This window comes from Porites lutea, chromosome 10 (genome assembly GCF_958299795.1).
Source record: "Porites lutea chromosome 10, jaPorLute2.1, whole genome shotgun sequence".
Lineage (NCBI taxonomy): Eukaryota > Metazoa > Cnidaria > Anthozoa > Scleractinia > Poritidae > Porites > Porites lutea.
The window spans coordinates 30,633,908-30,650,482 of NC_133210.1; the positions used below are offsets into that span (position 1 = coordinate 30,633,908).

Sequence of the window (16,575 nt, forward strand, 5' to 3'; positions counted from 1 at the left end):
TTTTAGACCGGCCCCCCTCTTATCTCAGGGTCTGTATGAGAGGCCCCCTCCCCTATCTGATGGTCTGGATCTGCGACAGATCATAGTAAATTAAAGTAAACGATACACTGTTGAAGGGAAACGCCACAAATCTGTGTCGGTCGCATGACACTAAACGGAAAAAATGGGGGAAATGTTCTGACACTGTAAATGCGTGCAACACACCCACCTCCTTTGGGTCAGCTGTTTGCCAGTTTTGTATGAAGCGATTCTTGTAATGTTCTCTGGGAAAGGAACTGGGGCTCAAAACTTCTGTATTGTCTTCATTTAAAGTATCCGCTGATGTCCACAGTGGCTGCAGAATAGCCGACGACACATTACTGGTAGCCTTAAACACCATGGTCCACCCTGATGGAAAAGGAAAAACCCTGTAAACTTTAATTCAGATAAAGTCAACATGCTTTTCCCCTTCACATTCAAACCGTTCATCTAATTAGTCACATCCTGTTAATATCTTATGCATTTTGCCAAAGTTACTAGTTTTTCCCTTCTCTCAGCAATGCTGTAACACTCGGCATAGGATAAGCCTTCATTTTTTCTGCCTTTCCACGCTCAAGCATTCATTATGAATCTTTGCATCAAGCTTGTGTTACAAATGTGATGTTCAAATTCATGGTATGGTGAAGGCTTAACCGAGATAAGAAGGACTAGAGATAATTTGCTAAACGAGTGAAAAAATGGGTGCAATATGCGACCACATGAATCTTGGGATCGTTTGGAAGGGCGGAATGAAGGTCAACAAACATGGCACATTTCAAGTGCTCCAAGCTCCAAACTCCAATAACAATTTCAGAAATGCAACTAATTTTTACTTTTACAGAATCCCTTAAGACCCTGATGCATCATCTCCTTGAGTTAGAATAACGCTGAGTGCTCGGTCTTTAATAGATGGTTCGCTGCTGTCCGCCATGTTTTTGCTGTCCTCCCAAACAATCCCTAAAGCTTTTGCGGACATTATTCGTAACAGTTCTCGGCTGGTTTGGAACATGACGAATGATGCGAGACTATACGGTAAATAGAGTAGATTTGATGGTCAAACGATTCATTACATTCGCGCTGATACCTCCTCCATTGCTGGTCTGGTCGCATGATACATTAAACATGTCTGTGTGGAAGGGCTTTATCAGGTGAATTCCTGACTTTTTGAATCCCGCGTTCAGCAACTCAGCACAGCTTTCATATGCTGGTGAGAAAAAATGGTATTAGTAAAAGCGATAAAAAGATAAACGGTTAAAAAATACTCCTTAAATGTTACTTAGACGAAAGTATAAAGAAAAAAAACGGAGATATGGCACCATTAAGGGGTTAAAAGCATTGGCCGATCCAGACCTTCAGATAAGGGGCGGAGGGGGTCATCTAGACCCTGATATAAGGTGGGGGCCCGGTCTTAAAAAAAAACTTTTTCGGCCCTTCGGACCTTAGTTTGGTCCACAAATAAGAGGGGCGGGCCTCCCAGTTCCCTCCCCTTGGTCCACCACTGAAAAGTGATTGGAGTTCCAAGGGATTTCCACTTACTACGAGCATAATGTTCAACTATTTGCCGAAAAAAGCTCTGCTAGCATAATTTGCACTTTTTGCGGGCTATTTTTGCTGGACAAAAATTTTCATTTTGTTATCAGAACTAGAAAGTGTGTGTGGCTTGATACCAGTGCTGCAGGCAAATTTCAGCAACAAAATCAAGTTTTTGTCTCCTTACTATCATATTCATGGGACCTGGGTCCCACAGTAAGTGTCCTCTTCCTACATGACGCAGCGACATGCTGGAATTGGCAGGGATCAGTTAAAACATTTAACTGATCGGCCTTATCCACGTCCTTTGATAACACAGTTAACAATGCTGATTACTTACACACATTGCAAAGCTTTCCATAATAGCCTGATGGACATGCGCATTTGAAGTCGTACTGGCTTTTGATTGGCTGGCAGGTAGCTCCATTCATGCAAGGGTTAAGCTCACAGGGGACCTGAGGAGAGAAAATGTCGTCAAGATTGTACTCACACACTCTTCGTAAAGAGTAGGGCACGTAGTGCCTGGTGAAGTGGTCTATCTCACTTTCACACTCATGTATGGGGGCATCATTACTCATTCCTTCATTACTTGGAAACTGCACCTTAAGCAGTCTGGCAAAGTCCCTCAGCCAATGTTGTAAATTATCCCTGAAAAGCCCTGAGGGGAGTGGATAATATGATATTTACATTTACATTTTACATTTACATTCTTCGGATCAAATCCACATCCAGATTTTTGAGATTCACAATCTGAGCGTTTTTTTGGAAAAGGATTTGAAAATAGTATTTTTGACAAGCGGTTTTTCGAGAAAAAAATGGTACGCAACCTATGTTGGTGGCGCCTTATTAATTTTGAGCCATAAGTGACATATCATTCCATAATAATCATCTTTATTGAGGAAACTTTTTCATAAAAGATATGGTTTTCAAAAAGGACCTCAAAACTAGATATATATTATAAAAACAAACAAACAAACAAAAAAACAAAAAAGAAAAAGAAAAAAAATTCCATGTTTGTCATGTTTGTCATCTATTCAAATTAGACTGTTTTTAAACCCTTACTTGTCATGTTTTTTGTAGGTATGTAGTGTCTGCTTACGCCGGTGTATTTTCCAAGTGATTTTAAAAACAACAATTCATCGGCTTCAGTTTTAAGTTCTTATAATTTTAAGGAAGTGTATCCCATTCGAGAAACATTTATGTTTCAAACCGAAATATATACATTTCGTATATTCATTCGTAGCTTATGTTGCTTTTTCTTCTTGTCCACGAGGAGCACGAGGACATACCGTTGTCATGGTAAATAATCCTTTTTCGGATCTTCCGTTTTTTAGTAGTGAAGAATCCGTATGATCAGAGATCACAAATCCATTTTTGGATTCTCCCCAAAAAACGCACCCTTAGAATACTCATAAATGAAAAATATACTTAACAAATCATCTTACTTACCGAAAAACTGTGGTGACGATAATCCATGCTTCCACTTATTAACTCTAGAGACAAAAATTTATTGGTATCCAAAATCTGACAGATAAATTTACCACTTGATACGGCAACTGTTTGGAAATTTGTTGACCGGCATTGAGAATCTTTGGCGCATTCTAACAAGCACTCCCTCTCATCTATGACTTCCTTTGAAACGAGCGGAGCAGAGCTAAGCATTTGGCCAAGAAAAGTTATTGGATTAGCGAACAACGCTTCCCCGCCATCAACGTCGAAGGATCCTTTAAGATTTGAGGACTTGACAATAATTATGATACCGCAAAGAAGCAACAGCAACAAAGAGTTGCTAGATTGAAAGACAGCAAAAACCATACTATTCAGTTGGCTTTTCAATTCCTCGTCCTAAAAACCTCTAACTCGAGAGGACATCATATCATGTCTAAGTCCAGCAAGCTGTTACATTTGAAGGTTGCAAAACTCAGCACCAAAAATCCCTGAAATTGTGCCCGAAAACTATTAATCTCATTTGAGAAAGTAGCTCTGGGGGTTTATATAAATAACGAATTGTTTAAGCGTGAGGAAGAGAGTTTAAGGGGTACGTAGGTTAATTGCATTAGTTCCTGACGGCAGGAGAATTTTCATGTAGACTAAAAAAGCATAAAGACGTAGATATATCAATAATTTTCTCCATCGAATTTTCAAAATCACAATAAGACATCAGTACTTAAATGACGCGGCCGGGAAACAACCTGTTTGAAATAAGTCTTCTGCTTAACTCACCCTTCCTTGTACATAACTTACTTGTCTTAAGGCGCCGTTAGGCTGGCTCGCTTCGACTAAAATCGCAGTTCGTTAACTCTTGACGTAATGGAGAGTTTTTGAATTATCCACTCGTTATATCTTGTGTGATCAAGACTGTAATTCTTGTCACCACTCTGTTCGATAAAGGACCCGGGTAAGGGACTATTATTACAAGGAGAATCTTGATGCTGATCACTCTTAGAGCTCAAAGGGTTAAGCCCGGGGGGGGAGGAACGCCCATATTAAACGGACGGGGGTTCTCGTCAGAAAATTAAAATTACACCCCTAAAGGAGACCAACGTGTGTGTGGCTCAAGCTTAAACTGACTCCTAAGAGATATTTCTGGTTGGTCTGTGTGGGGGTATTTTTTGTAACTTTCTTTATGCACAGTACCAAGGGATACCTGAATGGGCAAATATATTGACTTTCTATACCAAACACCCTAGGTAAGACCAAAATCTGCATTTTACACCCCAAAGCGAGACGACTAGCATCCCCATCACAGTTTATACAAATCCCCAACTGAGGTATAATTAAATTGATTATCTCCCGCTGAGAAATTATTGGCAATTTTTGATGGTATCTTTAAATATAATGCTGCGTGCACACTATATTACCGGAAATGAAGAACGGTGATTTCGGCGCGATTTCTCAAACCGGAAGCGAAGCTGTGCCGCTCCGATCTTGGAAGTGGATTATCACGTATCGGATAAGTTTCTGTAGCCTGCGTGACAGGCGTTCGAAAGGGAAGGGGAAAGGAATTAGGGCGCGAGACCGTGCGCGAGGGAGGAGGGTTCCTTTCCTTTCTCCCTCGCGCGCCCAAATTCCCCCTTACCGTTCCCCTTCCCCTTTTAACGCCTGCCACGCAAGCTAAAGTATCTGCCACACTTAATCGCAATGTGAACAGGTATTCAGACAGTAGCGGAAGTGAGGAAGAAAGAGTGAGGACTGGAGCCCACTGAGTTGGAAGTAACAAGAAACACTTGTATCGCAGAACCAGGCGAAACTTGGGGAAGGGTGGCCCATATAATGTTTAGGATGGGGTGGGGGGTCAAAAATTAAGTGTATTGTGTAACTGGGATGGCGGGCCAGGCGTTGAACGCTGGCAGAATACAGACTACAACTAAGGGTGAACTAAATAGTTCTCAGATAATGGCTACTGCTGAGCCTTTGTTAACAGGATTTTTATTTTCTCTAAATTGATCTGGCAAAATCTTAAGGCAGTTTTTTTTAAAACAAATGTTTACAACCGCGTGTCTTATACTCTTTCCAACTTCTCGTGACGATTAAGTTATTTTTATCATTTATAATAAGTACGATAAGCATGATCGTCGGGGTCAACGTGTTGTGGAATAGCTAGTCATCTTCAGAGTCAAAGTCAAAGTGGCTCTGAAGATGACTACCGCTGTCGAAACGTCAGTCACTGTCAACAACAGTTCTGTTCAGGACTACGTTCACCCTGACGATCATGCTCAACCTAATTATGAAATTAATGACTCCTGGGTTCAAATTTTTTACAATTATTTATAATATATGTGAAGATGAACGCCGCGCGGCGGGCTTAACCTGTTCTGGGAGTTTAGACAGTGGTAGCGGGGAGTACTTCTCCTCACTCTCCATATCCGAATATCCGGAACAGGTCACGACAGGTGCGACTCGGCGGCTACGAAGCGACGAGCTTTCAAGTAGAGCTACAGATTCGAGGCAAAATTTCCCATGACAGAATAAGCCGAGACATTGATTGATCGATAATTAACAGTTATTGGACGAGGTTGAGCAAAATATCGTGATTTGTCTGTGGCGAGCAGATCAATTATTTGCCGAATCCGAAGGTTGAGGCAAATAATTGATCTGCGAGACACTGACAAATCACGATATTTTGCGATAATCGAGTTCAATAATTGTTTTATCATTCGATTAAAGAGTTTGTTTTTTTAATGAATATCCTTGGGAAGCGAAGCGATCTGCCATTTTCACAGAGCGATCGCAGGAAGGAGAAAAGCACGGTTTCCTTTACGCATAAGCAGAATATTATTTGCAGCAAAACACTGTTGGACGGCATTGCACATGAGCAGACCATTATTTGTAGGCAGTTATTTGCAGGTCACGTGGCGGGGTCTCGGCAAGTGAAAAGAGAGAAAAATTGCTTCGAATGATAATAGACGTGATACGTAAAGAATTTGCTGTTTATAGCCGTGGGAATGTTTCCCTGCTACCTTTGGTAAAGAAATTCTTGTGAAGCTAAAGACCCTAACCTATTAAAGTATCATGTTGCAAATAAATCATTTGTTGCTGCTCCAAACTACAATGTAAGAGACATCCCGCTGCTTGGCACCTGTGAATAAACAAGACAGTACCACTTATTTCTCCAACATTTCCAGAAGCTTTCAAATATTTAACAGCTAGTTAGGCCCCATAGAAAATTTACTTTGAGTCGTTGCAAATAAGCCTTACTCTTAAAGGGGGCGTTGTGTGTTCTTTAGAAGTTTCGCTACGTCCTCGATTTGTCTGGTAGGTCAGTTCCCAGAGCGCTTGAAGATCGAAGCCATCTCATAGGACAAGAGTTCAACCATCTCTGGAGTCGAAAACATCTCATATCTTTTATTGCTTCCCACTGTATTTCTTTTCCCACACTAAGTGTTGCAACTCCGCAGGAAAAATTGCAAAGTTTACACGAACGGCTTTCGCACAGAAAAGCCTTCGGTTCATGGAAAATAGGCTTTGGTGCAGAAAACTGTCGACGACTTTTTTCGGAAAACTCTCCACTCCAGGACTTATATTAGTCTGGACCGCGTCACTCGGTCAATACTAGGGAGCTTAAGCAACGACGACGCGGACGGCAACGAGAACGGCAAAAAAGCAATGGGTTTGATTAGCAAAACAACAACTTTGCACGTGCATCACGATTTTTTTGTACATTTCTTTGCCGTCGTTGCCCGACTACAACGTGAAAATGCCTGAACTCACGTTTTGTCGAGGACGGGAACACAAGACAACAACTTTCTTTTCTTTTCGCGAACTTTGATACAGTCCTTTAGAATTCAACTCCAAAAAAATTTGCCAACATTTGACGAAGTAAACGAGATGGAATAAGCGCGATAAAGTTTGAAGCGGTGCGAATTCACTTTTTAAGTGACGTTTTTGTGGGCGTCGCCGTCGTTGTTGCTTAAGCTCCCTACTGAGCGGCTTGTCCCAAGCTAAGTATTTAAAAGGGGTTTCCAAACGAAAACGCGTAAGAAAGAGGAAAATATTCTAGTAGAATTATCTTCGTTTGAGTATCAAAATATTTTCCAAACCCAAAATATTCTGCGGACTATAGATATTTGAATAACATGTGGTCCTCTTACCTTGTAATTAACGAATGTACACGATCAAGACATCTGCGACACCCGCGTTTGCTGCGTTAAGAATAAGCATGATTAAAACCATCAGGTTTTTAACTGGCTCATTCAATAGAGCTAGTACCGGTATTTGAATCAGTACCCAAGCATGGTGTTTCAAGGAGTACTGCCCTGACTAAGGTGGTTTCAATGTGCTGCTGCCCATTTATTTCGTCACAGAGGGTGGTTCTAACTTCCGTCACCGAGCTTTAAACTGGTGAGTTTTATCCCATTTTTTTTTCAAAATCAAAATCGGGCAAATTTTGCCTTCAAATCTGCATCAAAGTGACACATTAAGTAATGATTCGGGTAAGGTGGATAGAAATTTCTTTTGTTATGCGGCAACAGTGCTTTCCCCACATAGGAATGTTCTTATTTTTACACAGAGAATGCATAAACCTACATGAAGGCCGTTTACGCAATAAAATGCATTTACACTCCACTTTGAAAGGGTGTTTTTTGTGTTAAAAGATTTTGACCAATCACAAGAGTTGAAAACAACAGCCAAGAAAAATTTACAATTTTACATGTTGCCCACATAGGATTTCTTTGTTATTCAAACTGATCATGAGACCAGATTTTGTTATATGGAAGATGGTTGGAAAGTAAGGATGAATATATGTACCGCTTTATGAAGTTTTGTTAACTTTTGCTGTTTAAGCCAATCAGAAGTAAGTACAGACAATAGAAAAGTTAGCACCTTTTTTGCATTCCAACATGTTCGTTGCCGTTGTTGCCAGCGTTCTTATCTAGACCGTTTCTTAAAGTGTATAACTTACCGTAGTCATTCCAATTTATGAAAGTTGTAAGTTTGCTGTATATGATGGTTCCTGCAGGGAATCGGTTCTCCCAGGAACAGGCGACCCCTCCAAACAGAAGCCATCCCGTATCAGTAGCACAAGAGCCGTGAGGTCCAGCGATATAAAAATATCGTTTGAGACCTGAATCCCCAGGAATACTGAAAAACTGATGAACACTGGTTGTTAGGTCTGTCCATGGAGAGGAAATCACCCGATTTGCGGAAAACCAGTTTTCGTTGTTGCTGTTTGTAGCATTAAAAATGATGGACAAAACTTCGTTTTGATTTTCATACAGTGCCACGCGTACCTAACAGGGAAAAAAAATTATTTGAGTTTGACCTTAAGTGTATTAACCAAGAATTTAGTACGCGCTACACACTTTATTATTAACAATTATTCCTCGGGGCTCTGAGTTAATAGCCCATGAGGCTGATAGGCCGAATGGGCTATTGACTAAGAAGCCATGAGGGCGAGAGGAATAATTGTTTTAGTAAAATCCAACTAGTCGGTCAAAACTACCGAGACAAAGCAACTTTAGCTAGCAAAACGCGATTCAGCCGCCAAACAGGCGCTTTTCGCTACTAGTGGGCTAAAACATATAGCCTAGTAGTAGCTCAACGAATCAGAACACAGCATTGATAATAGACCACTAGTTGGATTTTACTAATACACGAATGAATGAAAGAAAATTGAATTGCAAAATGTGAGTCACTAAAGCTAATAAAAACAAATGAAAATGAAAATCAAAGAATTTTCTTCTCGCTCCCTTTCGCGGGTTCTTGGTAGCAGCATTAATCGCAACGTGTCTACAGAACGAGTCATTGGGGAACTACTGAGAATAATGCGAGCGTCCTCTACACTGTGACCTCCTTTGGTTCAGGTGTTTGCCAACTTGTTATCAGGTGGTTCTTAGAGTGTTATGGAATTGAAGGACTGGTGTTCAAAATTACTGTTTTGTCCCCGGTAAGTACCCTCCTACCCGAGGGCGCGCCCCTGCTACCTTACCTCTTTTGGGTCAGCTGTTTGCCAGTTTGGTACCAGGCGGTTCTTATAGTGTATTGGAATTGAAGGACTGGTGTTCAAAATCGCTGTTTTCTCCTCGTTCAAAGGGAATGCTGATGACCACAGTTGGTAAATATTATCTCCTACACCACTAACAGCCTTGAACACCATGGTCCAACCTATTGTAAGTGCGAAACAATCTCGTAGTAAACATTAGTTGTTAAGCCCCATCGCACCCACGAAACATGTTCAATTAAACTGTCAGGTTTAAATTAGACGTTTTCTGTCTCCATTAATGTTTTTTTTTCCTCAAAGAAAATAGGTCTAAATGATATTAAGAATCGCCGTGATGTGAGTCAGTCCGACCAAACTATCCACCATTATGATACCCTCGCCTATTGTGACTGAGTGCCCCCTCATCACAATCATTCAATCATCGGTCAAACAATTTTGGGCATGCGTACTCTCACCTCCACCTCTGCTGGTCTGGTCACAGGAGACATTAAGGGTGTCTGACTGGGACTGGGATGGCTTGATCACGTTAATTCCAGACTTGTTATATCCAGCATTTAACAATTCAACACAACTTCGATACGCTGATGAGAGACAAACTTCAATGTTAAACGCATCAACATGGGGGTTGGTTTTCACCATAAAAGACATAAAAGGACTCGACATCTCGCCCTTATTTGCATTGCTGTAACCATTGAGTAACGTTCCTCTCCCGGGGGGTACTTTAGGAATTTCTGGGTGGGGATGTACCGCTGGGACCCTGGAACCCTTAACCTATACCAGAGCTAGTTCAGCTGAATTTTGCTACCCTATACTAGAGTAAATTCCCCAAATCCCCCTATCCTAGAGTAGCTGTTTTCCAGAAACTACTGAGGTCACTAGCACAGTTTAGCCAAAACAAAACCTTGTACCACAATCCCTAGTCTAGATAAAATCTGCAAGCAACTGATCAGTTTCCTAAAAAATGATACCCATACCTGTATAGCCCATATATGGCAGTACCCCCCCCCCCCCCTCACCCCACCGGGCTCCTCTTACCCAGTGCGCGTAGTGGTGTGGGAATGTTAGTTTTCTGCTCTGTAGGGGTGCCTGGCAGAACTACAAAGCTAATCAGTAACTTTAAAGAAGCCGGAGTTTAACAATCATGTTAGCCAAGGCTCGGTTCCTCAAAGGTTTTCTTTCCTATAGCCGTTTTTGGACTGTCATTTTTTGTTGACAGTGAGTGGGTCTCTGACTAAATGTTTAGCAAACGATTCTAACTTCAAGGAGCACATCCTTACAAGGGGATGATTTTTAAATTACATTAAGCTTAAACCATGGATTGAATTTGACCATCTTTCTGGCAACCTAAACTAGGTAAATTAGGCTTGTTTCTTTTCAATATTCAGTTGTTAATTGAAACCGCTTTTCAGACATGTTACTTTGTCTCTAATCCTGCGGGTTTGCTTTTTTGTATTTGAGTTTGAGTAGTACAGCGGACTTGCAATTCGGAGGCTCCAAGTTCAAGTCCCACCCTGACCGCTAGCTGGATTTGTTCACGGAACTCCTGAATTCAAATCCTAAGCCATTGTTGTAAATAGCCAGCTGGTTTGCCCCCGGCCAGTTGGGATTCTTAACCCTGTTAAGTTCAATTTGAATTGTTTGTTTCAGTTATTTGCTCGGCCCCACGAGCGTAAGTGCTATAAATACTGTACTTACTTGCATTACAGAGCTCTCCGTGATAGCCAGGTGCACATATGCATTTAAAGTCGTACTTGTTTTTGACTGGCTGGCAGGTAGCTCCGTTCATACAAGGGTTAAGCTCGCATGGGGCCTGAGGAGAGAGAAGACGCTTAATTTCTGTCATGTTGACGATAATATACTGCATTTACAAAACTATAAAGCAACGATTTTTAGAGGATTTAACCAGCTCAAACTGAACTAACAAGAGAATTAAAATAAACGATAATAGTTTCTAAGTCCCTCCAAAAGTTCTAATAAAATCTCGTACTTTCAAAAAACGAGAGTTTTTTATCGATGCTTTTGTAAATTGCTATTGCATGCACACAGCTCTTCCAATTAGGGCTCCAACAAAAGTCTCTTTACCCACGAAATATTTCTTTTACACTACGACGCTAGATGGTAATAACAGTAATACGCTCACTTTTTTGGGATAAAATTGACATTTCTTTCCAGGTAGTCTTGTTTCATTACTCTACAGAAACGTTAAGCTTGTTCTCTGTCTTCAGCAATTAATAGGGGGAGAATTGAGAAAAATCTCCTTCCGGATTATTGCCCAATCCCATGGCGATGCAAAATGTTAGTTTTATAAATATTTAAGTTTTATGTTGGTTGCCTGTCTTGCCTCGAGAAGTTTTTCTCCGGGAAAACTCCGGTTTTCCCTCTCCTCATGAACCACATTATCTTCAGTCTGTTAGAACTAAATGATTGATAACTGCTCGCAGGAAGGGTGGAAATACCACTGCGACTCTTTGTTGCTCGTTTGTTACCATCCTGGTCCTCAACAATGTTTAGCGGCTTCAAATCACTAAAAATATCCCTAAAACCCATTTTCAGGAAATTTATTTCATCAAACACGAGTTGGACAATTTTTTTTCGTTTGTTGAGCAAAATAAAGCGCAGTCAAGTTAGTTTCAAAATTCTGCTCTATTAAATTAGTGAAGACACTCTGTCAAACGTTGACAGTACAGCTTGTAAAGTAATCAATTATTCAAAAAAATTCAGCAGCTATACTTCTAGTCAAGCTTACCGTGAAGCTGTAGTGATGAAAGTCCGAGCTCCCATTGAAAACTTCTGGAGAAGTAAATTTATCAGTATCTAAAAGTTGGCAGAGAAATTTACCGCTTTGTTCTTCAACTACTTTCAAGTTCGTCGACCGACAACGAGAGTCTTTAACACAGGCTCGAAAGCATTCTGTATCGTCTACGACTTCCTTGGAATCGATTGGCGTAGAGTTGAGCATTTGGCCATAAAAAGCCACTGCATTACCATATGCAAACGTCCCACCATCAAAATCGAAATAACCTTTGTAGTTCGTGGACGCAAGCACACTTCCTCGGAACAACAGCAAAAATAGGGCAAGGCAATGCGAGGTTTCAACCATATCAAACTGCATGAACGGCTAAAAATCTTGTAAAAATAGGAGTCTAAAAGTCTTCGAACATAGCCGTAAGAAACCTTTTTCCCAATAAATAAAAGATATTGCCCCCAGGTTACGTTGCTGTTGAATAAACAATTTTCAAACCAATCGTGTTTTCGCTTAATTGACAATTCCTCAAAGCTGGTGCTTCCTTTCAAATCCTACTGTATTTATTTAATGAATTTCGAAATCGCAGCAAACAGGAAAATTCGTTCTTTTGGGTTGCTATGAAACCCGCTTGCGCAATAAACGGATTACAACAATGCAGTTATCTTATTAACTGCGTTAGTTTTGGAACAAGCTTCAATAACAGAACTTCCCCGTAGGACCTCTTTTGTATTACCAGCGAAAATTAAGTGTCCATCCGCAAGCCGCCTTCACAGTCTGCGGTCCCTTATAATTAAAATTTTCGTCACTATGGATTACGCGATAACGGCTAGCGACAATATTTCTGAGAGCGGACTTTTGAAATAAAACGATTTGTCAACTCAGGGCCGTAGCTAGCATGAGGCAAGACGAGGCAGTTGCCTCGTCTTGATTTTGGCCTTTTATTTTTTTATTTTTGAAGAAACTTCAGCTCACTGAAAAGGCTTAAACCTGGTCCCGAACAAGCATGGCTAATGCGAGGCTGAACGGGCTTGCTTTAGCGCATTCATAAACCAATGGAAATTGACAGCAGTTCTGTTTTTTAAAGAGATGGGATGCATCTGGCCACAGACGGTTTGCCTTAGCTTTCAGTAAAGAATAAACGACCGGCAAAAAACTTGCACTTTTCTAACTGTTAATCGTGAAAGTTAGTGACTTCTTAGTCCTACAAGTATAAGAGATGGCAGTATTATGACATGGCTGTCTCAAAGTTGAAGAACATAAGCAAACAGATATTTGATGAGTGAGCGTGATTCTGTATGTCATCTAAGAACCGCTTCAAAAAAAGTGCTACCAAGACTTCTCCTAATTATCTACAGTATAAAATCCAGAAATGTTGGTTACTCTCATGGATTCATTTTACTGTTATAATAAGTGTTACAACATTTGAATGCTTTAAAATGCAGATGGTGATTAACTTGGCACCAGTATCGCTAACCAATAAAAAAGTGAACTTCTACACTTGTCCAGGATTGACTTTTCTGAAGAAAAATGCCACGGAAAATGATTACAAGAGCATTTCTGAGCCTCTAGATTTCAAAATTTTCTTGGGGGGACATGCCCCCCAGAGGCCCCCTAGCGGCTCGCGCCTTCGGCACTCGAGACTTGCCTCGTCTTTTTCTGAAGTCTGGCTACGGCCCTGCAACTACATCGAATGTTAATGACCTTTGTCAAAAAATACAAGATAGATAATGAGTGATGTTGTTTTATTTTATGAGATATGAAAATTAAAAGACGTAGGATTAGTTCTTTAGTCTTTTAAAAAAGACTTAAGACCTTACTGTAACCATAGCATAGTTACGAACGTTATAGTACTTCCAAAGTATAACTTTGTTCGTTCCAAGAGCCCAGTTGCCGCATAAAAACCCGGAAATTGCGGGTGTTGCATAAAAACTTTTTTTACGGGAAAAATAGCACATAAATTTAAGAGACCTATGAAGGTCTCGTATCTTTACTGTTTTTACTAAAGTTAACGAGATCTTTTACTGAGAAGTGAAACAAGTCTTTTCTTTACGTAATTCAGTTCTGCGCTTTGTTAACCTCCAAAAAAATATTTTTATGTCGAAGTTTCTTGGTTGAACTTTTTGTTTAAAAAAGTGATAAAACACTTTAAATTTAAGAGACCTATGAAGGTCTCGTATCTTTACTGTTTTTACTAAAGTTAACGAGATCTTTTACTGAGAAGTGAAACAAGTCTTTTCTTTACGTAATTCAGTTCTGCGCTTTGTTAACCTCCAAAAAAATATTTTTATGTCGAAGTTTCTTGGTTGAACTTTTTGTTTAAAAAAGTGATAAAACACTTTCTTCCGCTGATATAAAACTTTATTTTAGTAAAAACTGCCTTTCCCTATTCATGCAACAGAGGCTTAAAAGTATTCGAAACGACTGGACCCGGTTGCATAAAACGTCCGTGACAATTACAGGTATATGTACGTGTACTCGTAACTTAAGTCAGTTGCATTAAATTACTTAAGTTGTCCACTTGGCGAATTCACTCAGGTGGCTGCACTTACGATTTTCTTTAGTGTTAATTCACTTAAGTGCTATTAATGCAACAGAAATTGAGGGGGTTGCATAAAACTTTTTTACGGGAAAAATAGCACGTAAATATACGGGAGCTAAGTTACTTTTAAGACTCTCATTTAAATTAAGTTTGCATGCAATCATTATTTTACTTCAATATCAACGTTAACTGAAAATTTTCTTTCTTAACGACGGCTTTAAACTATACGTCAGAGGTTAACAAAGCGCATTAGAACGGAATTACGTAAAAAAAAAACTTTTTTTCACTTCTCAGTAAAAGATCTCGTTAACTTTGATAAAAACAGTACGGATACGTGACCTATTCTAAACGACTTGACACTTCCTTTACACTATCCGATGGTTAACTTAAAAAAATAGAGTGGGTCAAATTAATAATTAAAGTACTATCACAAAGTTACGTGTTCCTTTAATTGAGTTCGTACGTAAGTTACCACGTAAAACAGAAACATAAGAGAGTGCTAAGTGCGTTCTATGCAACACCCGTAAGTGTACCCATAACGGATTCGTTATTTGCCAACGTAAGTGAACACTTAAGTGCATGTTTCATGTAACCGAGCCCAGGTTTGCCTCCGTTTGGGGACCGATGACAAAACCTGGACCAACCTCCTCCCCAAGGGTTTTCTTTCTTCCCTGGTAACGAGGTCGAACCTGGAAGCGAGGTTAGTTAACACATTGTATAAACCGCCGCAAAAAAGATTTGTTGAAACAAATTAAATTTATCCGTATTAACTAACACAAATTTCTAATGCTTGGTTATTTTAAATATGTTATTAGAAGTGGGAAACTCCTTCAAGCCGCATTTTCCTTGCCGAAGCTATTTTTAATAGGAACTACTAACCCACGCAGGTATTGTCACTTAGTACGAACAGCGTGTCATAACCTTATCGTTAAAACATCACGTACTACAATTCTGACAAGTATTATTTCTGATTGGCTAAAGGACGTCTTTGCATTCACCATTTTCACGTAGACCCCAAAGCCCCCAAAGTTTGTATAACCATTGTTTCCAGTTTCTCCTAGGTATTACAATCGTTCCAAGAGAAATCAAAGACAATTGTTATGCAAAATTTTTTGCGGGGGGGGGGGGGGGGGGGCGTGAAACACAATAAAAGTCACCTGCCAGTTAAAGTACACTCCATTGAGCCAGCGGTTCTTAGCAACGCTAACGATTGTGGGCTCAGGAAAATGTTGCTAGGCAACGTTGTTGTTAAGGCGGTATCGAGATGTTACTAAGCACTTTACAAGTTTTTATCCAATCACAAAAGTTCCGAAGATGAAACCCCTGAAAACTTTGATGTTCAGAATCCTTTTAACAGAGTGGAAAGTTTCCTAACAAATGGACTACCTCTTGCTTCAGTCAGGTTTTCAGTGCCGTTTGTATCTACTTCTTTCGTTTTTCCTGATAGAGAATGCTACATCCACAGCTTTAAAAGATTCTATTGATGTAGAAAATGGAGTTTTTCTTTACTCCAACTTTTTTCGTTTTCCGAATCATAAACTTAATTCCACACCGATCGAATCTATTATCGTGGACGGTGCTGATGACTGTGTGGAAGCGTGCACTGAACTTGTGCAATGCAGATCACTGAATTTCGGTCCAATTCTGAAGGTGGATAATAAATCAATTTGTCATCTCTTGGACGCAGATAAATTTACTTCACTGGATTTGTTCATTGAAAGTACAGAATTTCATCACTATAGTTTCACGGTAAGTCAAGCTGTAACATCGATCTATCGAGGTTTTCACTCCTTTACAGTACGTTGTAGCTGTTAATTTTCCTTGGTATGTAATTCTGTAGAGACAAATTTCACGAGGCTAAAACTTTACGCGTATTTGGAGAAAAAAAAAACATTAACTTGAATGTAAAGAAACTTTTTGCAATTTTTAAAAAATCATCTGAATGAAAAAAAGTAGGTTTCTCCGAATGGGGGCTACAGCCATTTTGATTCAGTATATAATTGTAAAGACGTACTTAAATACTGTTACAAAACGAAACCTTTACAAAAACTTATGCGTTTGAGACTTAGCACAGCATTTTTGCATTTATCTACGAAATATAGAAGTTTTAGTTTTATAGTATTTTATATTTGAATTTCATTAATATTTTTTAATGAATTCTTGGGCGGGGAAGCGGTAGGATAGTAAATTTTGCGTCGTTAATTTCCAGACCGCAACTGTTTGTGTGGCTCTTAAATTTTGCGAATTTCTTTGGTATCCCGAACATCTTGAAGTAAATGCGGAACAAGTTAGTCGCAATAG

General features: G+C 39.8%; 2 protein-coding genes across 2 annotated transcripts in view; one reads left to right on the forward strand and one right to left on the reverse strand.

Moving 5' to 3' along the window:
• Positions 1–7,747: 7,747 nt before the first annotated feature.
• Positions 7,748–12,296, reverse strand: LOC140950419 (uncharacterized). Its single transcript, XM_073399643.1, has 5 exons — positions 11,736–12,296; positions 10,685–10,799; positions 9,445–9,570; positions 8,978–9,153; positions 7,748–8,279 (listed from the first exon to the last, which is right to left on the reverse strand). The coding sequence occupies exons 1-5, from the start codon at positions 12,099–12,101 to the stop codon at positions 7,866–7,868; spliced, it is 1,197 nt and encodes a 398-aa protein (XP_073255744.1). The 5' UTR covers positions 12,102–12,296; the 3' UTR covers positions 7,748–7,865.
• A 3,355-nt stretch (positions 12,297–15,651) lies between these two features.
• The window catches only part of LOC140949751 (uncharacterized), a 14,261-nt gene continuing 13,337 nt past the window's right edge, over positions 15,652–16,575 (forward strand). Inside the window, exon 1 of the mRNA XM_073398889.1 lies at positions 15,652–16,023. Within this exon, the coding sequence (XP_073254990.1) occupies positions 15,652–16,023 (372 nt within the window). The remainder of the gene's footprint in view (positions 16,024–16,575) is intronic.